General features: G+C 38.3%; 2 protein-coding genes across 5 annotated transcripts in view; both read left to right on the forward strand.

The window, feature by feature from the left end:
- The window catches only part of IER3IP1 (immediate early response 3 interacting protein 1), a 29,531-nt gene extending 22,074 nt beyond the window's left edge, over positions 1-7,457 (forward strand). Inside the window, exons 2-3 of the mRNA XM_037805701.1 lie at positions 3,024-3,125; positions 4,577-7,457. Of these exons, the coding sequence (XP_037661629.1) occupies positions 3,024-3,125; positions 4,577-4,632 (158 nt within the window). The 3' untranslated portion in view covers positions 4,633-7,457. The remainder of the gene's footprint in view (positions 1-3,023; positions 3,126-4,576) is intronic.
- A 1,449-nt stretch (positions 7,458-8,906) lies between these two features.
- HDHD2 (haloacid dehalogenase like hydrolase domain containing 2) overlaps positions 8,907-18,294 on the forward strand; it is a 48,575-nt gene continuing 39,187 nt past the window's right edge. The window contains exon 1 of one of the 4 annotated variants that reach the window (XM_037805699.1): positions 8,907-9,177. The gene's annotated coding sequence lies outside the window, so the exon portion shown is untranslated. The other 3 variants (XM_037805700.1, XM_037805697.1, XM_037805698.1) reach the window with 3 other exon arrangements.

The following is an 18,294-nucleotide window of genomic DNA, read 5'->3' on the forward strand; positions in this document are numbered from 1 at the left end:
AAGCAAGTGTTGGAGAAGCAGCATAAGTGCTTTTGCTTGCCAGAGAGAAGGACAAGAAGAGAGAGGTATATCTGGAGTTGATGAGCCCATGCAGGATGCAGGTATATCTTGTGTCCTTGATTCTGTGGTGCATGTTATTTCACATTTTAACATTTCAGAAATTGTTTTTAGCTTGCATAGATGTGTACATTTATGTTGTAGGATTTCTCCCACCCACCCTTCTCCCTTGGGCAAAGTTATTAATGAGTGCTTTGTTTTGTAATTTATAGTGTCTTAAAAATGAAGAAATCAAGTACTTTGGAAGTCGTATCTACAGTCCTACAATTTACCTTGTATATACCAATATCTCTGATGTGATATTGTGCTAAGTGCTTGCTGTGGGGTGGCGGAAGGGCAGAAATGGAAAGGTAAAGAAAGATGATTAAACTGCAGTTCCTGTCTTGGGGCAGAATGTGGAAATGTTGAACTTCCCCACTTGGGTTATTTTTGATATTCTCACAAACATTGAAAACTAACAATTTAGTAGGCCGAGCCTTCAATCTTGGGGCGTGCCCTTTTGATGCTTGTTACTGCAAAGGAGAGGCTGAGCCTACTTATAATTGTGCCTAGAGTTTCCCCCAGAGAACCTCTTTGTTACTCGGATGTGGCTTCCCTCTCTCCCCAATCCCACTCAGCAGGTGAATTTACTGCTGTCCCCCCTACGTGGGACATGACTCCCAGGGGTGTGAATCTCCTTGTCACCGTGGGACATGACTCCCGGGGATGAACCTGGACCTGGCATCATGGGATTGAGAAAATCTTGACCAAAAGGGGAAACAAAATGAAATAAAATAAAGTTTCAGTGGCTGAGAGATTTCAAATAGAGTTGAGAGGTCACTCTGGAGGGCATTCTTATGCACTGTATAGATATCCCTTTTTAGTTTTTAGTGTATTGGAATAGCAAGAAGGAAATACCTTAAACTGTGGAAATGCAACCCAGTAGCTTTGATTCTTGAAGACGATTGTAGAACTATATAGCTTATTTGGTGTGACCATGTGATTGTGAAAACCTTGTGGCTCACATTCCCTTTATCCAGTGTATGGACAGATGAGTAGAAAAATGGCGACAAAAACTAAATGAAAAATAGGGTAGGATGGGGAGGGGGATGGAATGCTTTGGGTGTTCTTTTTTACTTTTATTTTTATTCTATTTATATTCTTTTTGGAGTAAGAAAAATGTTCAAAAATTGATTGGGGTGATGAATGCACAACTATATGATGGTACTGTGACAGTTGATTGTACACCAAGGATGATTGTATGGTATGTGAATATATCTCAATAAAACTGGATTTAAAAAAAAAAAAAAAAGAAAAAAAAAGAAACATTTCTTTGCACCAGAGAAATGTACTCTAAATAAAGAATTTTACTTATTCAAAACAAAACAAAACACTGCAGTTCCTGTCTTTCAGGAATTTATAATCTGTCGCAGAGACACATGGTAACAGCTAACCAAAGTCAGTACAATCAGTGGGCTGTTTGGGGAGCAAAGAGAAAGAAGGTTTATGATGACCTGTGCATGGGGAATTAGGAAACATCCTGACGTTGCAGACAGACCTGGTACAGAAGCTGCCTTTAACATATGCAATAATTAATGGGTAATTGAGTGTGAATAAAGATAGTTGGACAGGTATGGTAGGATATAATGCTAGAACGTGGATTTAAGAAGTTTGAATGTTACTGACTAAGCAGTCAGAATAATTACAATAGTATGAAGTAGAAAGATCTGACCTTTTAAGGAAGAAAACTCAGGAGGTAGAAATAGGGAGATTATGGACGAGTCTTTTGCAAGAGTCTGAGCAAGAGCTAGTGAACCACTGTCAGAGTAACCACTGTGATCATGGTTGTCCTATAAAGGGGCTTGGAAAAGACTGAAACCCCAGAGGGCTGAGAAGGCTTGTGTGTAGAGCCTGAATTGGCCTTGAAGGTCAAGGAGGAGTAAGAAAACATCAGCTCTGTTGTGAATTTGTTTTAAAATAATTTTAAACCACAGCATATCTTAGTGTTGACATTAAAAAAAAAAAAAAAAGACCAAGGAATCATTATTTAATCCTTTTTCCAACCAAACAAAAATTGATAAAGCAAAGTGAAATCCTTTTTCCTGGTACTTGGTTCTTTCATGTATTAAAAAAACTAAAGATTTATTTTCTGTCCTCAAGTTTAAGAGTAGCATGTCAGGAATAAACCCTGAGATAGTGAAAAGTGAACCTCAAATGAGGACATTTAAGTCTTCAGAAGAACATATAAAGTAATAAAAAAAGAACTAGCAGATAAGGGTATAAAGAAATAATGATTTATGAGAGCACAGGAAAATGACATAGAAAAGTTAAAAGTCTTATTTGCAGAGAATAAGGAGAATAATGAGTTAAATTCCTCACCTCACACATTGAGAAATGAAGAGGAATGATCAAGGCAAAGAAATAAAGGATGAGCCCCTGCTGGCAGGATAAAACATTCTGTGAAGGCCTAACCAAGCTGTGACCAGTTTTAAGCTAAAATTTCCCTAAGTAGTATAGATAGTGATTCTTAGTTTCATTGTTTTTATACTAAGTTATACTGGGTTTTATAAATTCCAAATTCAGGTAGTTGATTATATAGCTTTACAGTATGCTTTGGTTTTCAGTTCTGACTTGAGAAATATTTTGTTGCTTTAAAAAAAAGGATGGGTAAAAAAAAAAAAACCATCAGGGTATCACAATGGTCATCTTCATTAAATTTTAAATGCCATTGGTAATTTAGACTTGAGCTTATTTTATAAAATCAAAGTGTATAAATGAAATGAAATGAGTTGGTACTATCAAAAGTAAAAATATATACTCTAAAATATTTAACCGGATATTGTTTTAAGTTTTCTTAGAAGTTATATGACTTTACATTTGATGTCTTTAACAAGGGCTCAGACTAATTTTTTAAAATATGAATAATGTGGTAGCAAGGTGTGTACATAAAAAATTTTAGTATAGCTAATCATCTTTATATCATGCAGTTGGCTGGGGAACAGACCAGGGAATTGGTGGATTCGGAGAGGAGCCAGGAATCAAATCTCAGCTAATGAACCTTATTCGATCTGTAAGAACCGTGATGAGAGGTAAGGAGAAAAACCAGTGGAGCACTCTTTAATTTTGTGGTTTGACTTGAGAAGGACAACTTCTGAGTGTGAATACTCACATAATGTTTTCTTACTGGGAGCTTTTTTCTCTTTAACTCTGCTTTACTGCTTTAAAGTTATTAGTTTCTTCCTTAGCTTGTCACTTATTTCCATCTAAGCCAGTTGATGCAAATGGAATAATGCTCAGTGTTATAATCAGTTTGCATGTTACTTCTCAGAGCTGAAAGACAGAACCATGTTCTTGGCTTTTGGATCATCTAGAGTCACGGAACACTTTCAAGAGAAAAACGAAAGTCCCAAATTCGCCATTCTGTTGAAATATACTTTAGAGCAATTCAAGAAAGAAGAGTTCAAAATCTTTTTTTTAAACCATTAAAATTAGGGCATTTATTTATTGACAGTTGTAATCATGATTTTGTATAGAATGATAAATAAGTTAATTTCTTACTTTTGTGATGAAGCTACTGAATCTTTTTTGCACCATATTTGTAATCTTAGGTGTCACTGGCAGCCATGTGGGTCTACTTCTGCTGGAGCCCTGTGTGCTTCTGTGTTCCTGGAGCTGCACTGGCACTATCTGCAGTTGTTTTGTATTGATCTGGCTGCCCCAGTGTGATCCCTATCCCCAGTCACAGAAGCCTCCTTTGAAATAAGTTTTGGATATTGTTCTGGTTTGCTAATGCTGCCATTATGCAAAATACCAGAAATGGATCGGCTTTTATAAAGGGGATTTATTAGGTTACAAATTTACAATTCTAAGGCCATAAAAGAGTCCAAACTAAGGCATCAACAAGATGATACCTTCACTGAAGGATGGCTGATGGCATCTGGAAAACCTTTATTAGCTGGGAAGGCACGTGGCTGGCGTCTGCTGATCCTGGGTTGTGTTCCAGCTCCTCTCTCAGCTCATATGCATTCTTGGTTCTTTCTCCCATCAGGATTCTCTCTAAGTGCCTGGGGGTCCTGTGTTTAGCATATCCCGGGGCAAACTCTGGGCTTCATCTCTTAGCTAAACGTCCTTCTGTCTGCATGTCTAAGCATGTCTAAGCATCAGTGCCAGCAAACCTCTGGGTCTGTGTGGCTCTTTTAAATAGTCCAGTGAACTAATTAAGACCTCCCCTGAATGGGTGGGGTCAAATCTTAATGGAAATATTCAATCAAGAGTTCACACCCTAATCAAAAAGATTAAACAATCTGCCCCCACAAGATTGCATTAAAGAATATGTCTTTTTCTAGGGGACATAATATATCCAAACTGGAACAGATATGAGCCAGTGCATGTTTGAATGTCCTTCTGTTTTAACTATTTACAACATGATTATGATGATATGTTAGATATTTCCATCCTTCCTAGACAATTTACTTTGTCTTTTCCTGGTATTTTCTTTATAGTAACAAACTGTTTTATTTATTTATTTTTTTCTTTGCAGTGCCATTGATAATAGTAAACTCAATTGCAATTGTATTACTTTTATTATTTGGGTGAAGATCCATGGGGGAAATGGAGACTTGGAAGAAAAGATGCAAGCAGAAGTTATTACTTCAGTCATTATTGGAATATAGGTATCTTAGCTGACCAACCTAGCACTTGACAAAAATGTAAAGCTGACAATAAAATAAGAGTTCCTATTTATCTGATTTTTTAAAATGTTGCACTTGTAGTTTCATTACAAAAAGATAAGATCAATAAAACAGGCAGTGACTATTCAGAATTGAAATACATTTGATTGCTGGCTGTTAGTAATAGTCCATGCTGTGGAAAAGTTTGTTAAAAAAGGTACTAGACTGTCATGTCTGTGTTCATAGAGATTTTTCTTTCACTTCTCAGGGATGAGTTTGTTGTTTTCCCAAATTTTTGACATTCCTTATGACTTAGCTATGATGTGAGAGGGATTATCTCCCCTAGATAAAATCTAAAGGATTTAAAAAACTAATTATTACTTGTAAAATGATAAATAGGTAATTTTAAACTTTTCGGTTAAATTTTTTGACTATATATTGACTCACCTATGGAAAAATCAAATTTATAGTTAACTATTGAGGAGCAGTACTCCCTGATTTCAGGGAGAATTCTAATTTTGTAAGTCAGCCCATCACATGATGATTGTGTTTTTGTTTTAAGTTCTTTTTTGCATTTGTTATTGTATTGACTTGCTAGAATGATGAGACTAGACCGTATTTTCGTAGAAAATCTGTGTAGAAAAGTCCGTGCCCATTTTCCAATGATGACTGATTTTTTTTTTAATCAGCATAAATGTAAACCTACAAGCGCAATCCTAAACAATCATAATTAAACCATACTACATAAAAAGACTATGTTTATTGTGAAGGATTTATTTCCAAAAAAATAATCATGTTTTCATTTCCTGGTGGAAACATTAAGGTGTGTGTGTTTAATTCTTCATTTTGTCAGACAACAAAACATTTATGCTGGATAAGTTGTTGTATGTTGATTTTGTTTTTATGTCTAAGACCATCTTGTGAGGTTATTTGCTCATCCCTTTAATATGGTTTTGTGCAAAAAAGATTAAAATTTTGTAATTTTTTTGTGGAAATAATCAGTTATAGTATTTTGAAGGGATGGAATGACATCTTTGTTTATAGGAGAACATTTGTAAATAAAGTTGAATTTCCAAGTCTAGCATTTGGTTTTATACCTTAGTACATACTTGCCAGTGTTAATTGAATTAACCTCCATTTTGTGTATAGCACACTTGATATAAAATCACTGAACAGAGATTTAATGAAAGGAAACATTCCTAACATTGTTTTTTTCTTAACGGATTAACTGAGTTGTTGACATACAACAAGAGGGCTCGTAAGCAAACTTTTTATTTCGTGGTTTAAGTTACTTCTAAAACATTGGAGCCAGTAATGAATGCCTATCGGGCCATACTCGAGTCAGAGAGAGATGATCTCTGGGTCATGGGCTTGAAGCTGAACCAAAGAAATATACCAGGGATTCTTACTTGATTACTTGGCTCATATGACTAACAAACTTATTTGTCACCTAGAGGTGGTGTTCTTTTGGACTTAGAATGAGCTGATGCATGAGTCTGAGTTTAAGCCACAGAACAGATTCAAAAGAAGCTGTTACTTCAGGGCATTCTGGTTTTTCCGTATGCTCTGAGCTATACAAAATGAGAGACCAACACCTTGGTCTGATGCCATTTTCATGTAAGACATACATACACCTTCATGTTTTAATTTACTGTTGGGATGGTACCTAAATTCACACTCCACTGGGGAACAGGACAGTATCAGAGTTTTCAACAGCAAAATGGTTCTGAGGAAAGTGAGGCACTAAACATCAAAATGTTTCATCTCTGGATGCCACTTACACAATTACAGTTTTAAATGTGCCTGAAGGGACGAGATCTGTAAGGTTTCCACAGGGCAGTTTGATTCAATAACCTAATACCATATTTTAGTAGACAGTAACTTAAGTACTTGATTGCTTGCTTACATTCTCTCCCTTATCCATTCTCAGGATTAACTATTTGTGATCATCTGGACTCCAAATGTCCGTTATGTTTATAGACCTTATGTATTCTGGCCCTGCATCTGTATGCTCTGGACTGTCATGAACTGTCTTGCCTCTACTCTATAGATATTAACTGAATTCTTACCTTAATCTTTAATCAATACAGTGGTTTTAAATTTTGATTGTTAGTGGCAGAACCAGATTTTCAAAGGAGTCCTAACAGAACTGTAATACTCCAATTACTAAAACAGATGAGAGCAGCACCATTTATTTATTTACTTATTTCTAGTTGAAGCAGAGTTGTAGCCTAAAGGCCTGCTGTTCAGCCTCCACCTCACTCTTGTCAAGCATCTTGGGGCACTTCCACAAAACCTTAAGTTTTCAAAAACGTGGTTAAAATTATTAAATCTCTGCTTTTGATAGAGTAAGAGGAAGCAATGTGATCTATGTTCTATACGTATATACAATCACTTGTGTATTTGTGTATTCTTATGAAGTGACGAGAGAAAGGAAGATATTTGAATGGTAAAAAGAGTAGGAGGAAGGATATTTCTAATATGCCAAGAACATCTTTTTCCATGTGACTTCTTAGGACACAGAAGCTTCTTAGGAACTTAGATGTATTTTTTGGTTGTCTCATCTGTAAAATTGGTCAATAACTGAAAACAGAAATTTAGACCTGATAATCTGTCTTCGATTTCACTAACCTTTGATACTACATGTTCCTGTCAGAGATGTTCTGAAGTAAAATGTTTTTGATAAAGGAAAATCACTTTCTCATTAACTCATAACATTTGAATTTATTACCAATAAAATTTTGAAACTAAGCAAACTGGGATTCTTTTTTTTGCTAAAATTTTCCTTTGTCCCTGATTAGTCATTAACGTTAACACTGTGAAAACATTCTGTGCAAAGACATGGGGCTCGTGGTGGGCAATGTCCAAGGGTAACTGGTCATGATGAATTTTAGAATCCATTGTTTTGTTCATTTCTGATATTTCCTTCTTTTATCTCCACTCCTTTGGATTTCTGTCCCAATTTTTTTCTTTTCTGAATTGGGCCCCTCTCTTTTGTTGTCCCTTCCCTTTACTCATTTTGCTGTTTGAGAGTAAAACAATTTGAGTCTTTTGATAGGTAGGAAGCCATTGGTCCTGCTCCATTACTTCACTTCCTAATGAATGACATTTGTCTGAACCAGGAGCCTAGTACTTTATTTTGATGCTTTCCTCACTCTTTCCTCCAAATCTATCACCAATTTCTATTCTACCTCCTAAAGATCTCTTTGCTCCATTTCCACATAATTTTAGTTTAAGCATCTCATCCTGCAGTAGCCTCTTATCCGGTCTTCTCACATCCATTTTGGCATCTTATCCATTTTCTGTCCTGCAGTCAAAGTAAGCATTTCTTAGAAAGCAAGTCTTATATTACCCACCTGCTTAAAATCACTCTGGGGTGATTTAATCTGGTCAGAGACTCAGCTCCTAGTTCTGAAAGTGAAAGTAGCAACAGGTCCTTTCCCCTTCAACCAAGTAGGCACTCACACAGAAAAGTTAGACTCAACAAATATGAGTAAGACAAAAACAACCTCCAGGCCCAGTGGGGAGGAAAAACAGAACAGGGGACAAAGGGTTACAGCTCAACATGGCAAGCTGCCAGAGGGGGTACTGGATGGTGTTCCAGTAGTTTATAGGTCCCCAGTAAAGGAAGGGTAAGACAGCGGTTTTGTCAGTGAGTTCCATAGATGTAACTGGAGTGTGGATCCTATTATGCCAGACTGCTCCAGAAAATTCATTTAGTAAGTAGCTTTTTATAGAGTGTACATAAACAGATGTCCTTGTCTGCACTCAAGGAGTTTATTTGGACTAAGGGGAGACACCTTAAGATTCCCGACCTATGTGGGGAAGAGGGAGGGTGATGGTTCGGTATGTGCCAAGATGTTGCTCCACTAGGGACAGGCGGTCAAGGCCTGTGGCAAGTCCAATGAGAGAGAGGCTTCACAGCATTAGGTTTTGGAATAGCTGTTGCTGGAAACAGGTTGCTGCCAACTGAGGTAGTGGTTCATGGGGACAGCACAAAGTGCCAGGTCCTATTCAAGTAGCAAAGGAGTAAATAATGACTTCAGAAAACTTGGGTGCTTCAAGGAACGTATCAAGGAAATGACTTCTGAGTTACCCCTTGAGAATGAGAAGGATTTGGGCAAGAAGTGGTGGAGTAGGGGAGAGAGGAGGCAAGGAAAGTTCCTCAATAATACTTGGTTCAACAGTGGTACTGTGGAATGGGAAATAGCTTCTGAGCAAAGGCAAAGGTTTTTTCTTTTTTTTCCTCCTGCATCTAGGCCCAAGCAGGCTGTACCCTTGAGAGCGCAGGTGTCAAGAAAAGCTTCACTTTCTCAGAGGCGGTGGTGCAGAAGCAGGACAACCTGAGAGGTGGTGTCCCAAACAGGCAGAAAACCATGGACAGATAGTGGCTGCCGGGGACAGGGAGCTACAGCATCGGAAAGGCGGGACTTCCGGTGCGGTCTTGGGCCCACTTTCCGGCGTCCATCAGGTAGCTGCTGGGGCGCTGTAGGCAAGCAGTAAGGACGTTGTGGGCGGCGCTGTCGTGCGGGGTTTCCCTTTAGCAGGGGTCTTGGCTGAGGACTGTATGCGGAGTGAAGTTGAAAAGCTGCTCTAGAACGGAAGAGGAAGAAGCGGAATTGGAGGCGGGTGGCCACTCGCCTGTCTGTAGGTTCCTTTTTTTTTTTCTCTCTGTGAGCGGACTCGGGAAGATATGGGTTGCTTTTTCAAACCACCCCCTCTCCCCTCCTAGGACGCAGACCAACCCCCACGCTCGCTGGGTGAGCTCGTCCCATCCTGTCCCGGCGGGGGCCGCCCCTTTGGCCGCTGCGCAACCACGCGTGCGCGGAGCGGGAAGCACGGCGCTTCCGCCAGAGCCCGGGTGGTCGGGGGGTCCTGGGGGGTCCGGGGGGGTCCGGGGGTGGACTGAGTTGCTCGTGTCACGGGGCAGGCGGCCGCTCCGGTTTCTTAGTAATCTCTCGAAACGTGCCTCTGGACTGTATTTTGAAGCTAACGGCCCTTCAGGTCAATCTGGCATTTGCCAGGCCCTGGAATTTGGGCTGGGGCAGGGCGCAGAAACCAGTCCTCAGCGCCCCTTCCCACTCCTTGTCCTACCCTCCAGGACTCAGCTGTCTTGGGGTCTGCTGATTGAGTCTGGACGGCCTGCAGTTTAAGGAGAAGGAAAGAATCGCAGTTGAATTAGTGTTGACAGATCCGTGATCTTGGATTCCTTCCAGTTACGGATACCCGGACTCATGCATTTAGTTTTTTCAGAAGTCATTATTGAGCGCTTAGATAGTACCATGGAAAAGGCCAAACCAGAGCTGAACAACGTAGTAGGAGCACGCTGGAGGGTCCTAGCCCAGCCCGGGAGGAAAAGGAGTTCGAGTCAGGGAAGGCATATCAGGGGAAATGATGCTTCGCCGAGACCGAAGGACTGGAATTGGCCAGGGAAAAGGAGGATGCAGCATGGGTGGTAGAATTTAGGGAGCAAAAATGCTTTAGGACAGTATTACAGCGATGAAGGAGGTGGGGATGGGACTCACACCACATTGCAGCGTCATGGAACTGCAGGTAGAGACGACAGAGCCCGAGAGGTAAATCAGGGCTTTGCACACCTGTGTTCACAGTTCAGCCTTTTTTCCATGTCAGTGGGGAGCCATGAGAGGATTTTAACTGGGTAGTGACAGAATAGTAACACCATTTATTGAAACGTGTAATAGTGATTCCAGACGTTTCCACTAGAAGCATATAGGGAAGAAAGGAGAAATTGTACTTCCCTGGGGTCTTGAAGTCATATCCTGAAGTGTTCGAACCCCCCAGGAGACAATTTTTATTGAAATTTCTTCTTTTATCTTAAATATTCATGCAAATTTGAATTATATACCACAGTGTATCCATATTTTATTATAAATGTTTTCTGAAATTTTAGTTATATTAATGCTTTAGGAAGTTGCATCAAGTTTATCCTGTAATTTTTGTAGCCTTGACATACCCAGTCGTGTATGCTTACACACACACTCACCCACTACTTTTCCTCTGTATAGAACACTATTCACAATACTCTTCATATATTTCTTTAATCCTGCCAACAACCCTTGGAGGACTGGAAATAGAGAGGAGATTGGAAGCAGAGCTGACATTTAGGAAGTTGTTGATATAGGCTAGATAAGAGATGATGGTTTCAAACTAGGATAGTTGTAGTAACAGTGGAAGAATAAATGCATTTGAGCACTGACATTATTTGGCTGACTGGATATGGGAGGAAGGTGTGGGGGAGATTAGTTGGTAAATCTGGGTTGATGGTGCTGCCATTCATTCATAAGAATCACAGAAAAAAAAAAAGAGTTGATTTGAGGTGAAAAGGACGTGGGTTGGGAACCCTTGGTATAAAAGGGATGTCCTATGAAGTATCTTATAGAGTTCCTCTTGGGATGAGAGAGAATTCACTTTTCCTTTTTGCACTGGATGTATACAACTATCAGTTATGACTCTTCTAAGGTGTATCCAGTACAAGTGATTCAAACTATGGGAGATGGTGAGACTTGGACCCAAGATAAAAAAAACCTGGGCTCCTTTTTGAAGCCTTTACAGTCCATTTGTAGGTGATATTAAGATTTTACAATTACGTTTTATCAAATGCTAACTTCTGGTTCAGGTAACAAGTATTAAAAAGGTTTAGACAGGAAGTGAGGGCATGGCAGAAGAGATCAAGAGTTGTAGTGGAGATGACTGAAGAAGAATATTTTGAGGTTAGAGTGGGGCATGCCACTTTTGTTCTGCTAGCTCTCTGAATAGCCAGTCACTCTCAAATATGTTGTGCTCCAGTTGAGCATTTTAGAGTTTAAAAGGTTATGTTCTATGGAACTGATGAAAGCAAAGAATATAGGTTTTCAAAATGCTTTGGTGACATTCAACCTATGTCGATGCTTCATTAAGGATTAAAATTATCAATATTTTTGGTGAAATTGGCCTGGATACAGTTTTTAAAACTTTGTTTTTCAAGTCTTGTTAATGTTTTGTTCTTTACCTTCAGCATGAACATTTATATTGAATTTTAGATGTCTCTTATAAAAGTTGAATTTTGAGAGAAGCAATTTTAGGTTCCTCTGTATGTAAAAATAGGCTTTGTCTTCATTTTGAGTAGCTTTACCTTTTTGTGGTACAATTAGTGCATTTTAAATTAAGGAATCCTTTAACTGTTTTTTTTTTTTTAATCTTCATTTTATTGAGATATATTCACATACCACGCAGTCATACAAAACAAATCGTACATTTGATTGTTCACAGTACCATTACATGGTTGTACATTCATCACCTAAACCAATCCCTGACACCTTCATTAGCACACACACAAAAATAACAAGAATAATAATTAAAGTGAAAAAGAGCAATTAAAGTGAAAAAGAACACTGGGTGCCTTTGTCTGTTTGTTTGTTTGTTTCCTTCTCCTATTTTTCTACTCATCCATCCATAAACTAGACAAAGTGGAGTATGGTCCTTATGGCTTTCCCAATCCCATTGTCACCCCTCATAAGCTACATTTTTATACAATTGTCTTCAAGATTCATGGGTTCTGGGTTGTAGTTTGATAGTTTCAGGTATCCACCACCCCTTTAACTGTTATACATCCAAATTGAGTCCCTAGAAATAGTCTCGTCTTGATTAACCAGCAGTTTCCCCTCTCCAGCAAATAATAGTTGATGCTACCATTCACTGTAATCTTCCATTTCTACATTACAATAAAGATCAGAAATTTATTAACACATGCAGACCATTACAAAAGGGAGGATTTTACAGTTAAATCTCAGTTAACCAGAGCTCTTGATATCTTTTTTTTTTCCCCCAGCAGACATATTGTAGAACAAACAGAATCAGGGCTTTATTTAAAAATCAAAATACTTTGGGAGTGGGAAGTTGTTATGTTGTCAGTATAATTGTCCGGACTAATTTATTTTTTTTATAACTATATTAAATGCATGGAAAATTACTGACTAAAATGTAATGACTAATTTTTTTATTTTGAAATGTATCATCTACACAAAAGAGTATATAAAACAAATATGTATATAAGGTTTCAATAATTATAATAAAATTAAACACCCAAACTCACCATCTAGGCCAAGAAATAGAACATTGCCAGACCTCAGAGACCCCCTTTGTGCTCCTCCTGGTTTGCAGCTCCTTCCTATCCTCAGAGGGAATCAATAGCTTGACTCTTGTGATCATTCCCTTGCTCCTCTTTGCAGTTTTATCATCTTTGTATGCTTTTCTATTTTCGAATGCTATCACAGGAAAACATACCGTATGTATTCTTTTGTGAATGCTGCTTTTACCCTATCATAGATTTGTGAGAGTTATCTAGGATGATGTGTGTTACTGTAGTTCATTCATTTCCATTGTTTTTTGTATTCTTTGTATGAATATACCACAATTAATTGACCCATTCTGCTGTTGATGGGCATTAGAATTGTTTCCAGTTTGGGGCTATTACAAATGATGATGCTATGAACATTTTTTGTTCATATTTTCTGTTACGTTGTGAAAGAATCTCTCAATGACATAATACCTGAGAGGGGAATTGCTGGGTATTAGAGTATGGTGATGCCAAACTGGTTTCCAGAATGATCGTACTAGTTTATTCTCCCATTAGCAGAATACGGTAGTTCCTATTGATAGCCTTTGGTATTGTCAGACTTAAAAGTTTGCCAATCTGTTGGGTGTTGTAGTAATCTTGTGGTTTAAATTTACATTTCTCTGATTATCCATGAGGTTGAGCATCTTCATTTGTTTATTTGCTATTCAGAGTTGCTCTTTTGTAAAGTTTATGTTGAGGTCTTACTATCATTTTCTATTGGGCTATTTGCCTTCTTCATATTTATAGTTTGTATTTTCTGGATTCTGATTCTTTCTCACTTACATGTGTTGAAAATAGTTCTTTTATTCTGTATGTTTTAACTCTATTTCTGGTGGTGCTTTTTATGGATGCAAGATTATAATAATAGTATAGTTGAATTTATCTTTTTCGGTTTGTAGTTTTTATATCTTGTTTAAGAAATCTTTGCTATCTTCAAGTCATTAAGATATTTTCCTGTCTAAAAGTTTTATACTTTTGCCTTAAACCTGGTTGTTTAATCTACCTGGGAAAAATGTTGAAAATAAATATGGTGTGTTGTGGGAGTCCAATTTCATTTTTTCCTATATGAATATTCAATTGTTCTAACATCATTTAATCGACCAGTTCCTTTTTTCTTCACTAATCTGAAATATTATCTCTGTCATATATCAGGTTTCTAAATATACAAAGGTCTTTTTCTGGGTTCTCTCTTCTTTTCAATTGATATTTTTATCTTTATATGCTAATACTGCACCATCTTAATTAACTATAAGAACTCATTAATTGAGTCTTGATATTAAGTAACACAAGTCCTCACTTTCTTGTTTGTCTTCAGTCTTGGCTGAAGTGTCTTGGCCATCCTTGGCTATTTGCACTGTCATATAATTTTTAGAATCAGCTAATCAAGTTCCATAAAACACTTGATTAGCTGATCCTGAAAATGATCATTTAGTTTTTCTCTTTTGATTTGTTAATGTGTTGTAATACATTGATTGATTTTCTTATGTTGAACTATCCTTGCATGCCTGGAATGAACCCCACTTGGTCATGGTGTATGATTTTTTTAATGTGTCTTTGGATTCGATTTGCAAGTATTTTGTTGAGAAGTTTTGCATCTATATTCATTAGGGAGATTGGCCTGTAGTTTTCCTTTTTTATGGCGTCTTTGCCTGGTTTTGGTATTAGATTGATGTTTGCTTCATAAAATGTGTTAGGTAGTGTTACATTTTCTTTGATGTTCTGAAAGAGTTTAAGTAAGATTGGTGTCAGTTCTTTTTGGAAAGTTTGGTAGAATTCCCCTGTGAAGCCATCTGGCCCTGGGCATTTATTTGTGGAAGTTTTTTGATGACTGATTGGATCTCTTTGCTTGTGATTGGTTGGTTGAGGTCTTCTGTTTCTTTTCTGGTCAGTCTAGGTTGTTCATATGTTTCCAGGAAATTGTCCATTTCCTCTACATTATCCAGTTTGTTGGCATACAGTTGTTCATAGTATCCTTTTATAATTTTTAAAATTTCTTCAGGATCTGCAGTAATGTCACCTTTCTGATTCATTATTTTGTTTATATGGGTCTTCTCTCTTTTTGATTTTGTCATTTTAGCTAGGGGTTTGTCAATCTTGTTGATCTTCTGAAAGAATGAACTCTTGGTGTTATTTATTCTCTCTATTGTATTTTTTTCTCTATGTCATTTATTTCTGCTTTAATCCTTGTTATTCTTTTCTTCTACTTGGGTTAGGATTAGTTTGCTGTTCATTTTCTAGCTTCTTCAGATGCTGCGTTAGTTCTTTGATTTTAGCTCTTTCTTCCTTTTTGATGTATGCATTTATTGCTATGAGTTTCCCCCTCAGTACCACTTTTGCTACATCCCATAGGTTTTGATATGTTGTGTTCTCATTTTTATTCGTCTCTATATATTTAGAAATTTCTCTTGCTATTTCTTCTTTAACCCACTGATTGTTTAGGAGTGTGTTGTTTTACCTCCAGGTATTTGTGAATTTTCTAAGTCTCTGGTGGTTATTGTGGTCAGAGAATGTGCTTGGAATAATTTCAATTTTTTAAAATTTATTGAGGCTTGTTTTATGTCCCAGCATATGGTCTATTCTGGAGAAAGTTCCATGATCACTAGAGAAGAATGTGTATCCTGGTGATTTGGGATGTAATGTTCTATATATGTCTGTTAAATCAAAATCATTTATCAGATTGTTTAGGTTTTCAGTTTCCTTATTGGTCTTCTGTCTGGTTTCTGGTTGATCTATCTATAGGAGAAAGTGATGTGTTGAAATCTCCCACAATTATTGTGGAAACATCAATGGCTTCCTTTAGTTTTGCCAGTGTTTCTCTCATGTATTTTGGGGCACCTTGATTGGGAGCATAAACATTTATGATTGTTATTTCTTCTTGTTGTATACATACCCCTTTTATTAGTATGTAGTGGCCTTCTTTGTCTCCCAAAACATCCTTGCATTTAAAGTCTGTTTTATCTGAGATTAGCTACTCCTGCTTTCTTTTGGCTGTAGCTTGCATGAAATATTTTTTTCTGTCCTTTCACTTTCAATTTCTTTGTGTCCCTGTGTCTAAGATGAGTCTCTTGTATGCAACATATTGATGGTTCATATTTTTTGATCCATACTGCCAATCTGTATCTTTTAATTGGGGAGTTTAATCCATTTACATTCAACGTTATTAATGTGAAGGCATTTCTTGAATCAGACATCCAATCCTTTAGTTTATGTTTGTCAGATATATTTTTTCCCTCTCTCTCTTATTGTCCTTTAATGAACCAATACTGAATCTCTTTAGTACTGTACCTTTCTCTATATCTCTCTCTCCTTTCTTTGTTTCTCGTTGGTAGGACTCCCTTTGGTATCTGAAGTAGGACAGGTCTCTTGTTAGCAAAATCTCTCAGCATTTGTTTGTCTGTGAAAAATTTAAGCTCTCCCTCAAATTTGAAGGAGAGCTGTGCTGGATAAAGAATTCTTTGTTGGCAGTTTTTCTCTCAGAATTTTAAATATGTCATACCACTGCTTTCCCGCCTCCATGGTGGCCGCTGAGTAGTCACTACTTAGTCTTATGCTGTTTCCTTTGTGTGTGGTGAATTGCTTTTCTCTTGCTGCTTTCAGAACTTGCTCCTTCTCTTCAATATTTGACAGTCTGATCAGAAGATGTCTCAGAGTGGGTTTATTTGGATTTATTCTATTTGGACTTCTCTGGGCATGTATGCTTTGTGTATTTGTATTGCATAGAAGATTTGGGAAGTTTTCCCCAACAATTTCTTTGAATACTCTTTCTAGATCTTTGCCCTTCTCTTCCCCTTCTGGGACACCAATGAGTCTTATATTTGAACATTTTATATTATCTATCATATCCCTGAGGTCCATTTCTATTTTTTCGAATTTTTTCCCCATTCATTCTTTTGTTCTTTCATTTTCCATTCTGTGGTCCTTGAGGTCTCTGATTCATGGTTCAGCTTCCTTTAGTCTTGTACTATGAGTATCCAGAATTGTTTTAATTTGGTCGACAGTTTCTTTTATTTCCATAAGATCATCTATTTTTTTATTTACTCTTGCAGTTTCTTCTTTATGCTCTTCTAGGGTCTTCTTCATTTCTTTTATATCCTGTGCCATACTCTCATTGTTTGTCTTTAGTTCTTTGATTAATTGCTCTAAGTACTGTGTCTCCTCTGATCTTTTATCTGGGTGTTTGGGTTTGGGTTATATATTTTGTCTTTTTTTTCATATGCTTTAAATTTTTCTGTTGTTTTTGGCCTCTTGGCATTTGCTTAATTTGATAGGGTTCTTTTAGGATATGTAGGCTAATTCAAAGACTTATTTCTAATTTGTCAGATCTACAGCTTGGTGGCATATACTTTCTCTAATTAACCAGCATGTGGTATCTGCGAGCCACCTATTCCCCTCAAGCCAGTTCTCCCCAACTTTATCTTTGTGGTGAGTGGGGGTCTGATTCTTGTGGGTGTCCAGTTGGTGCACCAAGTTTGTGTGTGTAGTTGGTGCTGCATGCCCTGAATGTGGGGCGTGTGTCTGAGTGGTTAGGGAGGGAGGGCGGCTTTAATAATCAAACCTCGCAGGTGTTCCTGGAGATTTAAGGCTGTTGTAAGAGTCTAAATCTTCAGTTCAGTCTCACCACAGTTTGTGTCTGCCACTGACCCACAAGTCCTTGGTATTGGCCTGGGACTTCCAAGTGGGTCCCTATTCCAAGCTGTGCCCTCCCTAGGGCCTCTGCTGAGGGAAGGCTGTGCTACATCAAAAGCGAGCGCCGTCTCTCAAAGGATGTTCTGGGCTGCAGGGCTGTGTAGGGGCGTTCCTAGCCCACTGAAAGGATGGCTGTATGGGGTGTGTTAACATTCCTCTTTTCTCACAGCTCCGCCTTCCTAGCTCCGGGACAGTTAGCTGCGGGTGTGCAAAAGGCTGTTGTCCACACCTGATATTGTGGTGTGTGCGCGTTGCTGGAAACACTTCCCATTGCACTGAGTTTTTTGGCACGGCTCTGGGCTGTGGTGCCAGCCCACCAGGAAGATGGCTGTAAGGGGTGTGTTTTTTTTCCCCTTTTGGCTAACCTCTGCCTTTCTTGCTCCAAGACAGTTAGCGGGTGCTCAAAAGGCTATTGTCCACGCCAGACATTGAGGCGTACCCACAGCTCGTGAGGACACCATTCCTGCTGCGCTTCACTGTGCAGTTCTTGCTGCCATGTCTGCAGCTGCTTTTGGGTTAAAAAAAAAAAAACAACAAACAAAAACTAGTCTGACTGCAAACACCAACCCACGGTTTTCCCACATCACAGCGTGGCTGCCGAATATTCAGCAGGCTTACTCACTCGCTTCAGAACGCAGACTCCCGAATTCACCAAGTGCACTGTCCCTCTGGGTTTTAGCAGACCTTGTCCTGCTGGTGCATTGCTGGAACTGGTATTATGGGTCACTTTCTGGCTTTTATCTATTATTTTTCATGGAGGTGTTTTTTTGCCCTGTCTCTCCTAAC

Source organism: Choloepus didactylus, chromosome 16 (genome assembly GCF_015220235.1).
Source record: "Choloepus didactylus isolate mChoDid1 chromosome 16, mChoDid1.pri, whole genome shotgun sequence".
In the NCBI taxonomy this organism is placed as follows: domain Eukaryota; kingdom Metazoa; phylum Chordata; class Mammalia; order Pilosa; family Megalonychidae; genus Choloepus; species Choloepus didactylus.